Source organism: Manis pentadactyla, chromosome 6 (genome assembly GCF_030020395.1).
Source record: "Manis pentadactyla isolate mManPen7 chromosome 6, mManPen7.hap1, whole genome shotgun sequence".
NCBI classification, from domain to species: Eukaryota; Metazoa; Chordata; class Mammalia; order Pholidota; family Manidae; genus Manis; species Manis pentadactyla.
The window spans coordinates 118,870,075-118,887,664 of NC_080024.1; the positions used below are offsets into that span (position 1 = coordinate 118,870,075).

The 17,590-nt window shown below is 38.5% G+C and overlaps 1 protein-coding gene across 1 annotated transcript in view; it reads right to left on the reverse strand.

Annotated features, from left to right (window-relative positions):
• Positions 1-16,860, reverse strand: part of CLUL1 (clusterin like 1) — a 36,632-nt gene extending 19,772 nt beyond the window's left edge. The window contains 4 exon segments of the mRNA XM_057504335.1: positions 3,435-3,885; positions 6,795-6,962; positions 11,284-11,466; positions 16,795-16,860. Coding sequence (XP_057360318.1) covers positions 3,435-3,885; positions 6,795-6,962; positions 11,284-11,466; positions 16,795-16,860 — 868 coding nt within the window.
• Positions 16,861-17,590: the final 730 nt, after the last annotated feature.

Genomic DNA, 17,590 nt, shown 5'->3' on the forward strand with positions numbered 1-17,590 from the left:
ATTTATAAGGCAAATGAAGACAACTGAAATGAAATGAAATGAAAGAGAGCTATTTTATTCTCTTTAAACAGATTCAGGAGCTGAGGTCTAGAAAGTTCAAAGTAGGAAAGAATTTCTTCTACATGGAGAGTTAAGTGAAACCACACTCAATAAAGTAAAAAATACTAAACACCAAGATATTTCAGATTTTTTATTATCTCCTCCCTCCTTTAAATGGTGTTCACTATTCAGTTTTAGCTATTTTTCAGGTTTTGGCTCTCAGGGCAATTATGACAAATAAAGCCCCTCCAGGAAGGATGATAGATATACTGTGCTTTCTCCCTACATGTTGGCCATTATAACTGGCAAGAGGTATGTATTGGTTTCCTTTTGCTCTTGTAACAGATCACCACAAATTTAGTGGCTTGAAGTAACAAACGACAGCTCTGTAGGTCAGAAATCTGAAATGGGTCTCAGGCTAAAATCAAGGTGTTGGCAGGGCTGCTTTCGTTTTCTGGAAGCTCTTGGGGCAAACCCATTGTCGCTCCTTCCCAGCTTCTAGAGGCCCCCTGCAGTCCAAGGCTCATGGCCCCCTTCCTCTGTCTTCAAAGCCAGCACAAGTAAGGCCAGGTCCTTCTCATGCTGCATCTCTATTGATTCTCTTCTGCCTCCTTCCACTTTTAAGAATCCTTGTGATTATATAGGAGCTGCCTGGATAATCCAGAATAATTTCCCTATTTTAATGTTAGCTGCTTAGCCCCCTTAATTCCATCTACAACCTTACTTTCCTCTTGCCATGGCAGGTAACATTCACAGGTTCTGGGGATTGGGGCATAGGTATCTTTGGGCAGCTATTTTTCCTCCTACCAAAAGAGGCAAAACTCAAAAAAGTCTTCTCATTAGGTGGATTTTCTAGGAGTTCAGAAAAGTGATGGAAACCATATGCAAATACCATACAGCCTCTGCCTGACTATTTCTGATAAATAGTCTGCCTGTGCTCATCTGAGCAGAGAATGTCTCCTCTGTTGATCTCGTCATGTACCCTTGTTTGGTTAGGGTAGGCATGCCAGAGAGAGCAGAGTGTAAGGGTTAACATAGGCCTTTTTGTTTGCTGTCCTGTTTTTGTTTTTAGTGTTGGCATTTACAGGGACCCTGGATATTCAGATTATCACAGAGGAGCAGGTAGTGCAGAGGGTCAGGGAGAGGGGGCCTGTGAACCAGCCAAGAGCAGGGGTTGGTCCTGGGGTGTGTGAATGGGGAGGAACCTGAAGCAGAACTGGTAGAAACCACATTCCTAGTCAGTGGGGTGGGAGGGAGTTGCAGTGATTGGGAAATTCTTTAGATTTCATCAATCTGAATCACTACTACTCCTGTGCATGTTTGAATGGTTGCTGCACAGTGTGATAGATGGTGGGGAGGCACTGTTTTGTTCTAATGGACATATTCTGAATATTATTCCAAAACGATTGATATCTATTTAAAAGTTCAAGCAAACATTGTTTTATATCATCCAGCATTGATTTATTTCATCTACTGTTCTGGTGCTTTTCCTGAATATTTGGCATATTTAGAATCTCAAAACAGAATGCCAGACAAAACACCTGACTTACAGGGAAAGTCCACCAGACGCTGTAGTAGAACCTGACAGCAATTCCAGTAATGATGGCTGTTCTCTGCACGGAGAACAATGGGACAGGAAGGATGTTGCCTGGCTTGTTTCTCTTAGTGTGAGGTCAGCCCTCCTATACAGAGGCCAGTTATGCAATGGCATGGCAGTTTTGAGAATTTGATTCAGATGAATTTGATTCCAATTATTGCTACAGCTTATATAATTGGAAAATAGTCAACTAGAAAGAGCCCAGTTTTCTTCTTATATACGAAAAGCTATATATACCCACAAATATAGAAAACAGACTGTTGGTTATCATAGAAAAGGGGTAGGAGAATGGGTCAAATAGATGATGGGGATAAAGTACACACTGCAAATTGTAAAATAAGTTAGACGTAGGAATGCAAATATAACATAGGGAATTTAACAAATGAAGTTGTAGGATCTTGGTATGATACTGGGGTAACTACATCTAGTGTGGTAAGCATCTAGTAATGTACATAATTATCAAGTCAATATGTTATACATCTGAAGCCAACATAGTATTGTATATTAACTTTACTAAAATTAAAAAAAACTATATATACTTAATATATATAACAGTTTGGAGATAAGTATAAACCCATGAAACCATCCCCACAATCTATGCTGTAAACCTATCCACCAATTCCAGAAATGTCCTTCTGCCCTCTTATTATTATTATTATTATTATTATTGACAAAAATGTGTAACATAGGATCTGCCCTCTTAGCATGTTTGTAAGTACATGGTATCACTAACAACAGACACTGTGCTGCAGCACAGTTGGACTTTAGGACTTACAGGTCTTGCATAATTGAAACATTGTGCCTTTTGACCAATACCTCCTCATTTCCCCCTCCCCTTAGCCCCTGGCACACACCATTCTACTTTCTGCTTCTATGAATCTATTTTAGATTCCTTATATTAGTGGAATTATGTGGTATTTGTCCTTCTGCATCTGGTTTATTTTTCTTAGCATGATATCTTCCAGGTTTTCCATGTTGTCACAAATGGCAAGATTTCTAGAAGAAACCCATTTTATTCATGTCAGAGGGGAGCAGCCTTTTATTTGTTCTTGTAGTCCATAAAAGATAAGTCCAAGGAAATGCAGACCCAATACTTGACCCACACAGCAAGTGTCATTTCTGAGATGCTGTGTCCCAGCACTCCACAGAAGCCTGAAGAAGGTATCTCCTCCTGCCTTTAAAACACAAGGCAGCATTGCATTTCCAGCGTGGAGTATATCATGGGTATGAGTGGTATTGGTAGAGGGCCATTCTTATCTTGTACAGAAATTCCTATTTTTGTAGTTTAGTGTTTCTTTATGAGCATTTTCTAGGGTTTTGTGCATAAATATTGTGGCTTAAGGAATTACAGTACTGATGCAGAAGAGGTCATGGAAGGGACTAAATGTTGCCTCATCATACATGACAGAGAGCTCTTTCCAAGCTGGGAGTTGAGGAGCCTAAACTGATTTTAAAGAAACTCCATGATGTTCAAGCAAAGCAGAGCTGAGCATCTACATGAGTTTTAATAAAAGAGGCAAATGTTTTGTTAAACTTCTCACCTTGCTAGCATTTTCTTTTTCAGCTTTGAAAAAAATCTGCTTTAAGAAGAGAGAACACTACCCCAGAGCTCTTGACAGTGATGAAAGAGGGATGGTGTTTGACAGACTTCAAAGCTGCTTCTAAGAGGTTCTGAAACTTTGATTATCCATAAATTGTCACTCTCAGAAACATTGTACAATGACTTAGAAATATCTGCTACTTCCAAACCTAAACAAAACTTTAGACATCCAAGTAAAAATAATCTTTTAATACTTGCCTTTGTCTTGTTTTGGTAAATCCTCCATTGCATTCAGTGTTTCAGTAATTGTTGCCCTGATACTTTGATAAATAGAGAGGCTGAAATTACAAAACAGCTGGAAGAAACTGGGCATGTCCAAACTTTGCAAAAGATCTGTGTTTTTCATTGGCTCTTTTTTTGTTGGTTCCTTCATTGATAAAGCTGAAAAAAAGTAAGGCTCAATAAAGTCGGTATCTGACATGAAATATGATTGAAAAGCCTGGTCAAATTCTTGCTGCATCTGTTTGAAGACATTAAAACTCCTGTTAAAAAGAAATCTCACATCCACAGTCAGCTGGCTGAACACCTTCTCTATTTGGGTCAGTTGTGTGTCTTCCTCAATTAACTTTTCACCAATGGGGAGATCTTTTTCATTGTCTTCATGGAAGGGAAACAGAAATTGATAAATCTTCCTGAAAAACTGTTCAACCTGTGGGGTGGAGTGGTGGATAGAAATGGAATAAGAAATTAATTATCTTTCTTGACCATTTATTGTAAACTTTAAGGTCAACTTACAGTATTCATTCTGAATTAAAAACAGTTCTGGGCAAGCTAGGAAAAAGTGACTTTAAGATAATCACCTTAGCAGGACAAATGCTGGGCATAGAAGCCACAGGGCATAAATATGCAAAGAAGTAAAAAGCTAACTTTTTCAAACAATAAGGCTTCTCTCTCACTTACCAACTTCACATTTCCCTGTATGGCCCCGGAAGATGACTGGTTAGCCAGAGACGGGTAAGATTCCTCAAGGGAGGAACAACCTAAGACAGGCACAGTCGCAGGGGGGCCATCAGGTGAGAAATTGGGGATCAACAGAGGTGAGGCTTAGAACCTCACCCCCCCGTTCTGAGAGAAATCTTCTGCATACGTGGATGTTTTATTGCCCTGGTCTAGCTTGGATTAACACATAGTCTACAGGCACACACCTGATCATCTACATTTGCTCTCTTACAACACTAAACTATGTTTTCTACCTTTATCTTGTATCTACCTACCACTTCAGCATTTTATTAAAAATAATAATAATAAAGAGAGAAATGTGGTATCCACATATAAATCAAGTATAAAAACCAAATGAGTATTCATATTTGAACTGACTGTTTATAGTTCATAATGCATGAGCAAAACCGAAAGTTTCTGTGATGACTGCCCTTGTACTGTTCACTATGTAACTTATTCATTATGTAAGAATTTGTTCTACATGTAAAAACTTGTTTGTTATGCCTCAGAAGATTGGAGACTGACAAAAATTAGGCTTGGGGTGGAATAATGATTGTGCATTGAGCATTGACTCCCCTATACAGAATTTTATTGTCGTTAACAACCATTTGATCAATAAATATGAGAGATGCCCTCACAAAAAAAAAAAAAAAAAAAAAAAAAAAAGAAGGACAGACTTCCAATGGTAAAATAAATTAGTAACCGGGATGTAATGTATAGCATAAGGAATATAGTCAAGATATTGTAACAGCTTGGTAGGGTGATAGCTGGAACCTAGAATTATGTATATAAATGTTCTACCACTGTGTTGTACACTTGAAACTCATGTAATGTAATACTGTGTGTCAACTACCCTTCAATAAAAAATAATTATTTAAAAAAAAAAAAAAAAGATAATCACCTTAGAATGTTTTAGGCCAAGTCACTCCAAGATAATTGATTAACCTTCTTGTACTTGGATTTGACTTTGTGGAAATAGGATCAGAAATTTCTCCTGGCTTATATTTGCCTGCCAGAGGCCTAAAAAGGCTACCAAGTTTTCAGTATTGTTGACATGCCACAGCCTGATGTACTGGCAGTGTTCACATGCCATGGTCTAAAAGGCACCATGTAGATTGCCCAAAAACTGTGACAAAGGCTCTTATGTGTTACCTCTGTCTTAGGGTTTAGTTCTTTTTTCTTTTTCCTTCAGCAGAATGTCATTAGTGTGTATACACTCTCCTCTTTCTTGTCTGATAGATTAGTCCATGGATAGGAAAAGATCACATTCACACTGAACTCTAGATGCCTGATATAGGTAAATCGGTTACTTTGGGTTGGTCACATGTTAATAGTGATCAATGCCCTCCTTGGTTGCAGTTAAAGGAACAAAGTGCTAATCATAGAATTTCCCCCTCAGACGGAGATTTTTCAGCAGTCACACTGTGCTATACTTCATCTTTGTGATGCCTAAGTTCATGCCAGAACACAGTTGCCCTTACATGATAGTGATATGGCCACGTTGAGTGTTATGGAACATATATTAACTATAGAACATCCCAGTGCTACTCGAAGAATTTTCCAGGAATTCTTAGAGGGCTTATTTACTTTCTTAGAAAGTTGTCTTTGTGCTGGCTTCTGTTTACCTGAATCTATTTATAAAAACAAAAAAATTTTTTCAGAAAGTCACAGAACTGGCACAGATAGGAATAGTCCCCAAATCTTTTGACTTCCAGCCATATTCTGGTGTATTAGAGAGTGACAGTGGCTATAAAAATAAAGCAGATGCAATTAACAGCAGAGGCAAATTAACTTGGCATATGAATTATCCTAGGGGTTGCTCCTTCTGTAATTGGGTTTGGCACAGCCAAGCCAGGAGTGTACTGTAATTAGTGCATGCTCTAATATGGAGAGGGAAATTTCACCCCATTTCATATTCAGCTTACTTCTTGAAGGGGAAGGGAAATTCAGGCCAACAGAATAGGTGCCTTTCATGGGACAGAGCTTGTCCTATTCAGGTCACCACCTTCTGTGATTCTCTCTGCCCAGATGATAGCCAAAGGGGACAAACAAGGAAACATGCCAGTCCTACAGGACATACAAGGGGTAAGGCTAAAGGGGACATGAACACCTTTAAGAGGGCAAGCCTATTGAAGGAGAGATTCAGGAGGCAGAGAATGTCTTCAAAGGTTTGGTCTCCAGAGATAAAATTAAAGCAGGTTGAAATCAGAGGCTGTAGTGGTGTTACTCAGAATGCAGTTCAGCAAACATTTATTAGATACCTACAATGCTTAAATGAAGACAAATAAGATATGGTCCCTGCCTTCAAAGAGCTTACAATCTAGTGGGAGCATACTCACAAATAACAATACAAGGCAGAGAGAGTCAGGATATTTCTAAGAGACATATATACAGTGCCATTAAATGGAGGGACAAACACTGAATTTCTATTCTAACTTATAAATTAAATATACACAACTGATTCATACAGAAGCATGAATGTTATATTCTAAATTGCAAAAGGCCAATGTCAGGTCAGTCATATCCATTCTAAATAGAAAAGTAAGTTAAATTTTTTTAAAGTAAGCTGAAATGGGTACCTTAAGAACTCTGAAATCTGCAGCTCTATTTTTCCCTTACCGTATTTGTCATAGAGGACCAACTTGGTTGGCAGGCTGTATAAAATCTCATGCAGTTACTCTCCAGGCAAGACTTGCATTCATCCCAGGAATCTGCCAAAGAAACCTGGCATAGGCTTTCTTCCTCTTCCAGATGTTCTTGAACTTCATTCATAAGTTTTAGGACCTCCTGATTAAAAAGTAGAAACAAACATCCTATTTCCACTTCATAACTATGTGTACCTTAGCTGATTTCACCCTTTGAAAGATATGCATATTCTAGTCTTCATTCTCTCTTCATGCCCCTGGCAGTTAACAGATCTATCCTAAAGCTTCTGTTTGATTTTTAAAAAGCACTGATTGACCGCTATTGAAGATTGTGGAAATCTTATCCTTCTGTTCATTCATTCAAAAACTACTGAGTGCTAGCTAGGGGACAGACATGCTAGATGCAGGTGAACCAACAACGAAGACACGGTCCCTACTCTGGGGGATGACTGTACTTAAGCTTACCCGTCAGTCTTCACATGTATCCTTGGAGGATGTGGAAAGTGGGTTTTAAGGCTTGTAAAGTGAACATATCTCTTCTCTTCATTTATGCTGACTTTAATTTTTGTATATTCTTAAACACTGCAGAAAAGTACAATTCTTGCATATCAAATCACCTCTGCCCATTGAACTGCATGCTAATTGCAGTAATGCTGTATTCGGAGGGGCTTCCTTCTTCCCATCCAGATTCCACACACTCCTCCTGTGGTGCCTTGCCGTGTGTAGCCAGATCCCACTCTGTGGTAAGGACCCCAGCAGAAGTGGCACCTTCCTTGAGAACCTCATCTGTGCCCCAGGACCTCACCACCTCTCTGTAAGTGTGGACTTCTAGAGGTTGGCCCCCTCCAGGCCTGAGATGTAGTTTGGGGGAATTATGGGGTATAATGGGCCAGTCCATAGACAATCCCAGAGCTTACCGCTCCCTTAAGTAAAAACCACAGGAGGAAGCAGTTTCTGTACTTAAACCCAACTTAATATTAGCATTTTTACCTAATGGAAAAGAAAAAGAAATCACCCCTTCCTGGCATATTAAGACCAAAGAATCACCTGGAGACTGGCAATCTTGCATCTCCCCTTCAGCGGGCTCAGATTTTTCAGCTACCCTCCTGGTGCTAAGCCCGGGGGCATTTGCTAGTGCTGCCCACACAAGAAAACCAGCAGGGCCTTAGCCTGCCAAACGTACCTTGTGACCCAGATTTTCTTGTCTCCTCGAGAGATTTTAGGATCCTGCTGCTTCTCAAGAAAAGTTCCCTCACCAGGGCAGGCACTAGCACTGCCCAGATTTTCTCAGTCCCAGTTTCAAATTCTCATTTTCACCATATACCAAAATCCCAATATTTCCAATTTCAAACTATACTCACTGTGTACCCTTGGGCAAATTACTTTAACATTTCTGAGCCCATATCCTCCTCAGCAAATCAGAGTAACAGTAGGATTTAACTCAAGGTTTTGGACTGAGATAAGCAAGCAAGCACCTGGCATGTTGTTACCTGATTTCCATCCACTCATCTCCAAGAGCACAACAAAAACCAATTACCAGAGCACACGTCCATGTGTGAGTAGTGAAATGTTGCCATGGAGGGAGGAGATTTCTGGTTTAGGAATGTCCTGTTCATTCCTTCTGTTTCCCCTGAATGTCCCACCCACTGACAGAGACCATATCTATACCTGTAGTTTACAGCATATCAAAATCCCATGTAAGCCTGGGGCGGGGACGAATCACTGTCACTTTAGGGTTTCCCTCTTCAGTAAGAGTAAGGTTCGGATGCTCTCACTAAATATTAGTGGGGAGAGACTGAGAAGGGGACCTTGGTGACACAGGCCACCTGAGGATGTGCGGTGCTCTGTCCTGGGAGACTGGGGGTGCCAGTCCCATATTTGCCAACTCAAGTGTCTTTTTTTCTAAGGTTAAAGTAATTTTAAGGAGGGAAACTCAGGGTTAAGCAGGTTTTTCTTTTTCAAAATTGACTCTTGAGTGTCCATGCCTTAAGAGTATCAATGGGTTTTTATACAGTAAGAAGCTTTTTAAGAAAAAAATTAAAATATTACTAGTTCCTGGGATTCCTTAGGGCCAGAACTGAAACCAGCATTTGCTTACTTGACCCACCCCTAGGCAGAGCATTCTTTTCCTAGTATTACACTCGTGGCTTGGCAGTAGGCTAGAGAAAGGGAGAAAGACCAAGTCACTGCCCCAGCACAGCACCAGCCACCTTCCTCCCCAGCCCTTCATCCCAGTGCCAGGTGAACATGGTAATGCACATCTCAAGCCTCAGTTTCCTTAGCTGTAACATGAACGTACTGTTTGCCCAGCTATTGGAAGGACTATAGGAGATTATCAGTCTTATAAAGGGCCTGTAAATGATACATAATATCATTGCTCCAATGGCCAGACTCACAAGCCCTCCAGGGAAGATTCCAGCTCCAGGGGTTTCCACATTTTCCTCATGAGGATCCATTTTTTATTTCCTCAAAATGTCTTGCTGCGAAGAGGGAGGAGGGCTTGCAGCTGCTGGTCAAACAATCTCCTTTCTGTGTTAGGGACCTTGAATGACTTGGGGTGTAGGTGTGGCTACATCAACCAATCTGGTGACAGGCTGACATTCAACTTTGGGGTCAGCCTGGCTCCAGTTACTTAATGGATGCTCAGGGGTCACCATGCTTGGAAATGGAGAATTCCAACAGCTCTCTGGAATTTGGTGGCCCCCAACTCTATAGGTCTGTAGATAAGTGTAAGGAGGAAATACTAGAACTTCTATTTGTATTTTTAAATTTTTTAAATTTTAGGGGTAAGATAAGCAGAGAGTTATTTAATGGGCACAGTTTCAGTTTTGTAAGATGAAAAGAATTTGTAGAAGAAATCTGGAGATTACTTTCACAACAAAGTGAATGTACTTAGCACTACTGAACTGTACACATAAAAATGGTTAAGGATGGTAAGTTTTATGTTATCTTTATGTTACCACAATTACAATTTTAAAAATGAAAGTGGAATTTTAAATTAATTTACTCTCAGTGTTAAAATTTTAAATATCTTCCAAATTATTTTTGTTGCAGTTTTGATTTCCTCTCTGATTTAAGGGTAATGTCAGAAAATGATTTTAAAAATAATTTAATTGTTTTGAGTGTTATGTTGTTAATGTTATTAAACTGTGAGCCACACAATGTCTATAATTTAGCCACATTAAGATTTACATTGTAACATCTGAAGGATTCTTAACATCTGTGGACATTTGGATATAATGTGTATTTATTCCCCTTTGGTAAGAGACATTTGAACTGCAGCTATTAAGTAAAGGTATTCGAATTTAAAAATTGATTAGGCTGATGTACTATTATAAGGTAGTACCCTCCTTAGCAAATAGGAATGACAATAGGATTCATCTCTTAAGGTTTTGTATTAAGTGAGGTAAGCAAGGAAGGCACCTGGCATGTTGCTACTTGGTTTCCTTCCACTCAACCTCCAAAAGCACAACACAACCAAGAACCAGATCACACATCCAGATTTGGGTAGTGAATTGTTGCTGTGGAGGGAGATGTTCTGGAAATGTACACTGGTGCTCTCTTGTGCTGCTTATGTCCAACCATCGCTTGGGGCCACCTGGCTGTGAGGGCGTGGGAAGAGGCCCCCCGCCTCTAGAGGCAAGGCGCGGACACTCGCTGCCTTTCTCTTCTGTTCACTTGGAACTGACTGCGGTGAATTGCCGTTTTAAGAGAACTCAGGTAAATGGTGGATTTTATTTTCTGGTTTTAATGAAACTAGCCCTCACTAAATGGATAGGAGGTGTCAAAAGATTCTTAGGGGGGAGAAAAACCCCAAACCCAGCAAATTAAAAAAATATGATTAAGCTCAGGTAAATAAGAAGCAAATGGCAGAGCTGATATGTTTTCATTTTGAGCTCTTTATTGGATGTGACAAAGTAAAAATTTGATCTAATCAGATCTGGCAATTGGCTAAAAAATTTCAGACTATCTGGTAGATTATTTGAAATGTAAATTTGCATCTACTCTTGCTAATGATGAACCTTGCCCTAAGCATATTTTGTGCCTTGAGATATTAATGGTAGCAACTCACGTGTTTAATTCATAAACTAACATGCATACATGTAGGAGTGAGTGCTAACAATTTTAGTAATAGGGATGGGATATCGAGAAAACATTGGATTCTACTAATCTAGCCAAAAACTGCCCAAACACTTTTGACTCAATATCCTAAATCAGAAGGGATTAAGGATAAAGCATTTTTAAGAGAGGAGCACTTCTCAAATGAATCCCCCCTCAATTCCTGGGCTTGGAGTCCTAAAAAGGCCCATTCGAAATTTCCTTCAAACTTTCACTCCAGTAAGGGCTGCACTCCAGAAAATCTATTGTTAGGGAAGTAATTCATCAATTGGACCAGGAAATTCCATATTTATACTTACAGTCTGAGTATGTTTAAGAACAAATATTATTTTCAATTACTGTACCTGCTTTTCTTCTCTGCATTTCTTCAGGGTTTTCATTAGGCTGGTATGTTCCTCCCCTCTTCTTTCCATCATGATTTTCATCTGCTTCATACCAATCAAAGCCTTCTTCACCTCTTCATCTATATCTCTCTCTCCAGCCTTGGAAGAGCCTAAAAGATACGTTGCAGTTTTTATCTTTGGGATCTGATCAGATTACAGTGTATCCATATACAGTAAGGTCACCAGGTTTTCATGTCCTCTAAATAAAGGCGTAGTTGTTCTTTCAGAACATCAAACTCTGAAAGCAGATCCTAATGAATTGGCCGTCAGCTGCCACATGGACACGGCTGCCACGCAGACGGTACCTTCTGTTCCTCACTTCTGAGCTCCTGGACAAGTCAGAGTTCATTTGACTTCATTCTTGTCATTTTTTCGGGGTCTGTTTTCATTTATCCAATTTTTTTTTCATTAAAAACCCAAGTGTGTTTATATTAGAAAAAATTTTGAATTTTCTTCACAGACAATTTGTATTAAATGGCCAACTGGGAACCTCAAGCACAGTAAATTATTTCCCTTTCTTTCAGCTTCAGTTGCCTCCCCAGGAGACATCAAACCTTGAAAGTGTCTTATATAATGCAGTGTTCTTTAAAATCCTACTGTACATCTCTTACACACCTTTAATAAGCCTTTAGTGAGCATGAAATTCATTGTTTGTCATTCCTTCTTCACAGTAGCCATGGTGCTTCCAAAGGAGCTTACTTTTGCCTCTAAATCTAATTACAGTCCCCCTAAAAACAACGTTTCTACTAATTTATTCTCTTAAGTGTTAAGTACCCAAAGCATATATCATCAAGCAAAGGACACAAGTTAATGAGCAGAGACCAATCAGATTCAATGTCATTATAACCCGTTCTTTTTACTATCTCAAGGATAACTGCACAGATTACTTTAATTGTTTAAATTTTTCAAATGCTAGGAAAGAATTTCACTGTTCATTAGAACTGTGCTTAGAGGACACCAAACATCTGGATGATACCAAGAAATGCAGTCAGAAAGTTGGCAAGTTTTATCTATGTGATAGCAAACATCTGGATATGTCAATGTTCTCAGATACTCGGCTGGAATTTTCTATTTTTATCCAGATGTTTGGCGTCACGTCTACTTGGTTTAAGAGCCTAGAGAACGTTTCACCGTGAAAGTAGAAGGCCGTAATGTGTGCAGTTATCTCTCAACTGTAAATCACTGTAAATGCCAGCAGGACTTGCAAACATGCAAACATGCAAACAGGACACGGTGCAGATAAAGAAACTAAACATACCCTTCAGGTTTCCTTGAATAGCAGTTTTGTCCTTCCAAAAAGGTGCACAGTGACAGTCTTTCAACCACAGCAGATACATAATAAACACCAAGAGTGGTGACTTCATGTTCCTGCTGTTACTGCAAAGGAAAAATAAACCTGCATCAAGTGCCTTCCGTTAGATTAGTCTCTGTTGGCATCAGCTGGAAACATATGGTGATTCAAAGCATTTTTCTGTCAATTTTTCTTTATGACTAGACAATTTATGCTAATATGTCTGAGTCCTAAGCAAACCTGGAATATGATTTTTTAAAAAAACCCAAGTCCCTATTTTGTGTACATTCTTTATGACAGTTAAATAAGGTCATCATCTGAAGTATTTGAAATTTAAGGCAACAAATAGTATGGATCACAGTTCCATAGAATCAATACTTCATTTTATTTCCTTGTCAACAGTGAACATCCCCAAACACAGAATTAACTAAAATATGTTAGAGGGTTTTTTTTCCTCTCCAAAATTCAAGTAAGTTTTTACCTATGTGGTTCAATATTTTCTTCCTTTTACTTTTTTTTTTAATGAAAGCAAAAACAGCCTCACAGTTTTTTTTCATATGTCTTAATAAAACCCATTAAGATATATGAAATAGTGCACAGTTAAATATTTTTTTCTCAGATAATAAATTTCCTTTAAAATTTAATTTCATATACATTAGTTACAAACGTTCCATATACAAATGTATACTTCAATAAAGTTAAATCTAATAAAAATAAGTTAGATTATCTTAACTCCTCCCAAAGGGGATATTTATCTGCTTTTTTATACTTGTTACTTTGGGGGAAAAAAACCCTCCATTATTTAACCAATATTAAATAATGTTTCTTTAATATAGTAACAAAATAACACCAGTGCTACTAGTTACAAGGCTGTCACATTTTGTATATACATCTATCGTTTTAACTCACTTTCTATTAATATCCTATTTACCAAATGAAACGTAAGTATATTTACCCCTAACTTTGCAGTATCTCTCCAGTGAGTTACCACCAGCTTGTGGAAGGACCTTCACTTTTCTCTGACTTGATTTTCATCTGTGTCAGGGATTTAGCCTTGTTTATTAATTTGATGACACAGTTTTAATCCTATTAACCTGACATTTTGAGATTAAGAGTATGATTTAAAATTTGTTATGAGTTTTGAAAGAAACACTAGAGGGCAGGCTGTGCACATAATCAGGAACAATGACTGAGTTCATTTTACACAATTTTTTTTCAGTTGAAGTTTCTCTGACAGTGATTTGATATTTATATGCACTGTGTAATACTCGCTAGATAAGTCTAGTTACCAATTATTACCATACAAAGTTATTACAATATTACATTATTGACTATATTCCCTATGCTATACTTTACATCCTCATGATTTACTTATTTTATAACTGTTTGTACCTCTTAATCTCTTCACCTGCTTTGCCTATCCCCCTACCCCTCTGATAACCACCAATTTGTCCTTTGTACTTATGGGTCTATTTGTGTTTTGTTTGTTTGATTTTTTTTTTAGATTCCATATGTAAGTGAAATCATAGAACATTTTCTGTCTTATTCCATTAGCATAATACCCTCTAGATCCATCAAATGGTAAGGTTTTATTCTTTTTTATGGTTGAGTAGTATACCATTATATATACACATATCACATAACATTCTGTGTATGTGTGTGTGTGTGTGTGTGTGTATCAATATTACATCTTGATCCATTTATCTATTGGCAGATACTTAGGCTGCTTCCATAGCTTGGCTGTTGTAAAAAAAATGCAGTGAACATAAGGGTGCATATCTTTTTGAATTAGTGTTTTCATTTTCTTGGATAAATACCCAGAAGTGGAATTACTAGATACATTTTTAATTTTTTGAGGGACCTCCTACTCTTTTCCACAGTGGCTGCACCAATTTATAGGCCCACCATCAGTGCATGAAGGTCCCCCTTTCTCCATGTCCTGGCCAACACTTGTCACTTCTTGTCTTTGGATAGTAGCCATTCTGACAGGTGTGAGGTAATATGTCATTGTAGTTTTGACTTGCAATTCCCCATAATTAGTGATGTGGAGCATTTTTTCATGTGTTTACTGGCCACCTGTAGGTTTTCTTTAGAAAAAATCTCTGCTCAGGTCCTCTGCCCATTTTTTAAACAGATTTTTTTATATTAAATTATATGAGTTATTTGTATATTTTGAATAGTAACCTATTATCAGATATATCATTTGCAGATGTCTTCTCCCATTGAGTAGGTTGCCTGTTTGTTTTATTGATGATTTCCTTTGCTGTACAAAACCTTTTAGTTTGATGTCATCCCATTTGTTTATCTTTGCTTTTGTTGCCCTTGCCTGAGGAGACAGATCCAAAAAAATATTACTAAGAACAATGTCTAAGAGCTTACTGCCTATATTTTCTTTTAGGAGTTTTATGGTGTCATATCTTACATTTAGATCTTTACTCAATTTTGGGTTTATTTTGTGTATGGTGTAAGAAAGTGGCCCAGTTTCATTCTTTTACATCTAACTGTCCAGTTTTCCTAATACTAATTATTAAAGAGATTTTTTTCCCCAGTATATACTCTTACCACCTTTGTGATAGATTAATTGACCATATAAAAATCATGGGTTTATTTCTGGATATTCTATTCTGTTCTACTGATCTATGTGTCTGTTTTTGTGCCAGTACCATACTATTTTAATCCCTGTAGCTTTGTAGTATAGTTTGAAATCAGAGGGCATGATTCCATCTTTGTTCTTTTTCAAGATTGCTTTGGCTATTTGGGACCACAGAGTGGGGTTACCCAATGTGGGGCTTGAACCCCTTGTTTCTCAGGAAGGAATGTTTGTGATACTCCTGCTTTGTGGTTGCCATGCTGGGGGGTTGGGGAGGTCCTTATTAGACCATGTCTCTGTCCCTTCTACCCATCTGGATATGGCTTTTCTTGTGTCTTTAATTGTGGAAGAGCTGTTCTGCTAGTCTCCTGATCATTCTCAGAGAGAGTTGTTATATATGTATGTTAGTTTTGATGGGGTCTTGGGAAGGTGTGAACTCAGGATATTCCTACTCTGCCGTTTTGATCCTCTTTCCTCTATAGAAATATGTTTTGATAGTACTCATTAAAGCCTTAAAATATTTTTTTCATTTGAAAATTTTGATATGTATATTCCTATGTAGGCCAAATAGATTTATTTGACTAGAAATAAAAGCCACAATATGATATAGTGGAAGTAAGTTCTTAGATAAAGCATTCTGAAGATTATTTATGTAGTTGTTTGGCATATTTTGACTATGTGCAAACACATTTTAACTAGATAAAGTGATAGAATCTAGCATATAAATAATGTAAACATGAGCATTTTAGGTCCACTACAATTTAATAATTGGTTAGCTAACCTGAATATTCAGCTAGTGATTCATTTAAAAATAGTTTAGAGGGTTGTTAGTCACCACAGCCAGGTGTAGTATGAGACCATCTTGGGAACTTTTTGCAAGTTATAAGGAACTAGCCAATTAGTATTTATGATGTGCTTAGTACTTCCTGAGGGGGTCACACATATAGTTCTGAACTGGTCCACCTGCCTTTCAGGGGCCCTTAGACATTAGTTCTTGTGCCTGAGCAACTTGCAGTCCAGAGTTCATCTGTGCTCTTGTGGGCACCACAATGAGGACATACTCAGAGTCCAGCCCACACTGCATTTCAGCTGTCTTGATCACCACTAATGCTGTTATAGTTGGAAACCTTTTATTTCTGTTGGAAAGATCAGTTCAAAGCAAAACTTGAGTTATTATTATTTTAAGTAGCCTAATGTCTCTTTTGACCAACTAAAATCCACACCTGTAAACAGATGTCTTATCCTCAGAGATGACTAGTTGGCCAATGGAAGAGGCAGCGCTTTGGGTATTTTTCTCAGGAAGAGAAGAGCACAGTTCTGGAAAAGTTAGTGGCAGGAAATTGTCCAGTGCTACTCTGACCCTGAAAACCCTTGTTCATCAGTTGCTCTTGTCCAAGTTTGGGCCTGCTTCAAGTCACGGCTGGCATCTGCACATTTGTTTTCAATAAACCCGAATTTTATAGAAAATGGAACCAGTTGTTTAGGAAATCCAGTGGTTCATCCTATAGTGGCACATTTTTTCTGTAGTCCATGCTCCCCTGTAAGTGTAATTTCTGAAAATAGAAGTTTATTCCTAACTCATACTAATTACTTTCAAAATATTCTGAAGCTTCCCAAAAGTTTCTTCCTCTATTTCATCTGTTTTCACAGCTGCCATTTTGTTCTTAAGATTAAGCAATACTTGGTACAAATCCAGTTATTTTCATAATTATGATACCATTATGTGCAAGGTTTAAGTGGGTATAAAATATTATAGATAGCTAGTTGGTAACTAAGGAGACCTAAATGAACATCATTTTCATGAAGAAGGACAGCAAGAATGTGCATGTGATACCAACTGAGAAACAGAGGAGACAGATGGACTTCAAAATGTCAGGCTAAGTTACTAAGTTCAGGCTTGGACTGAGTGTCTTAGATGTGTGGCCATAATGGACTTGCTACTCTGTCACCCCTGATTAGATATGCCAATCCTGCCACTGGCATTGCCAGACAACCTCAGGGCCTCTTGTTGGAACATGTTGGCAGAGGGCATACCAGGAAGTCTGTGCCATTGTGTCATTTCCTGTGTAGAGCCCAACTCCAGGATGCAGTGTCAGTGGTCCCCCTATAGGTGTTCAACCTGGGAGTTCTGTATGTGTCTTGTAGACACACTGTAATTTGCTGTCTTGTACCAGTAAGGTCAGAAAGGGAAGGAGAGAGAGTGAATCTCTAAGGTGTTCTCCACAACTGATGAGATCTGTGCACTAATGGATTCAACCACGAGTCCAGTGATTTACTCATGCTTGAGAGAGTGAGAGCAGGAGTGTTACTGTGGTAGAAGTGCCTCCACAGTAACAAGATGCCATTCTCCTCTGTGTGCATGTGCACACACACCCACACACGTGCAC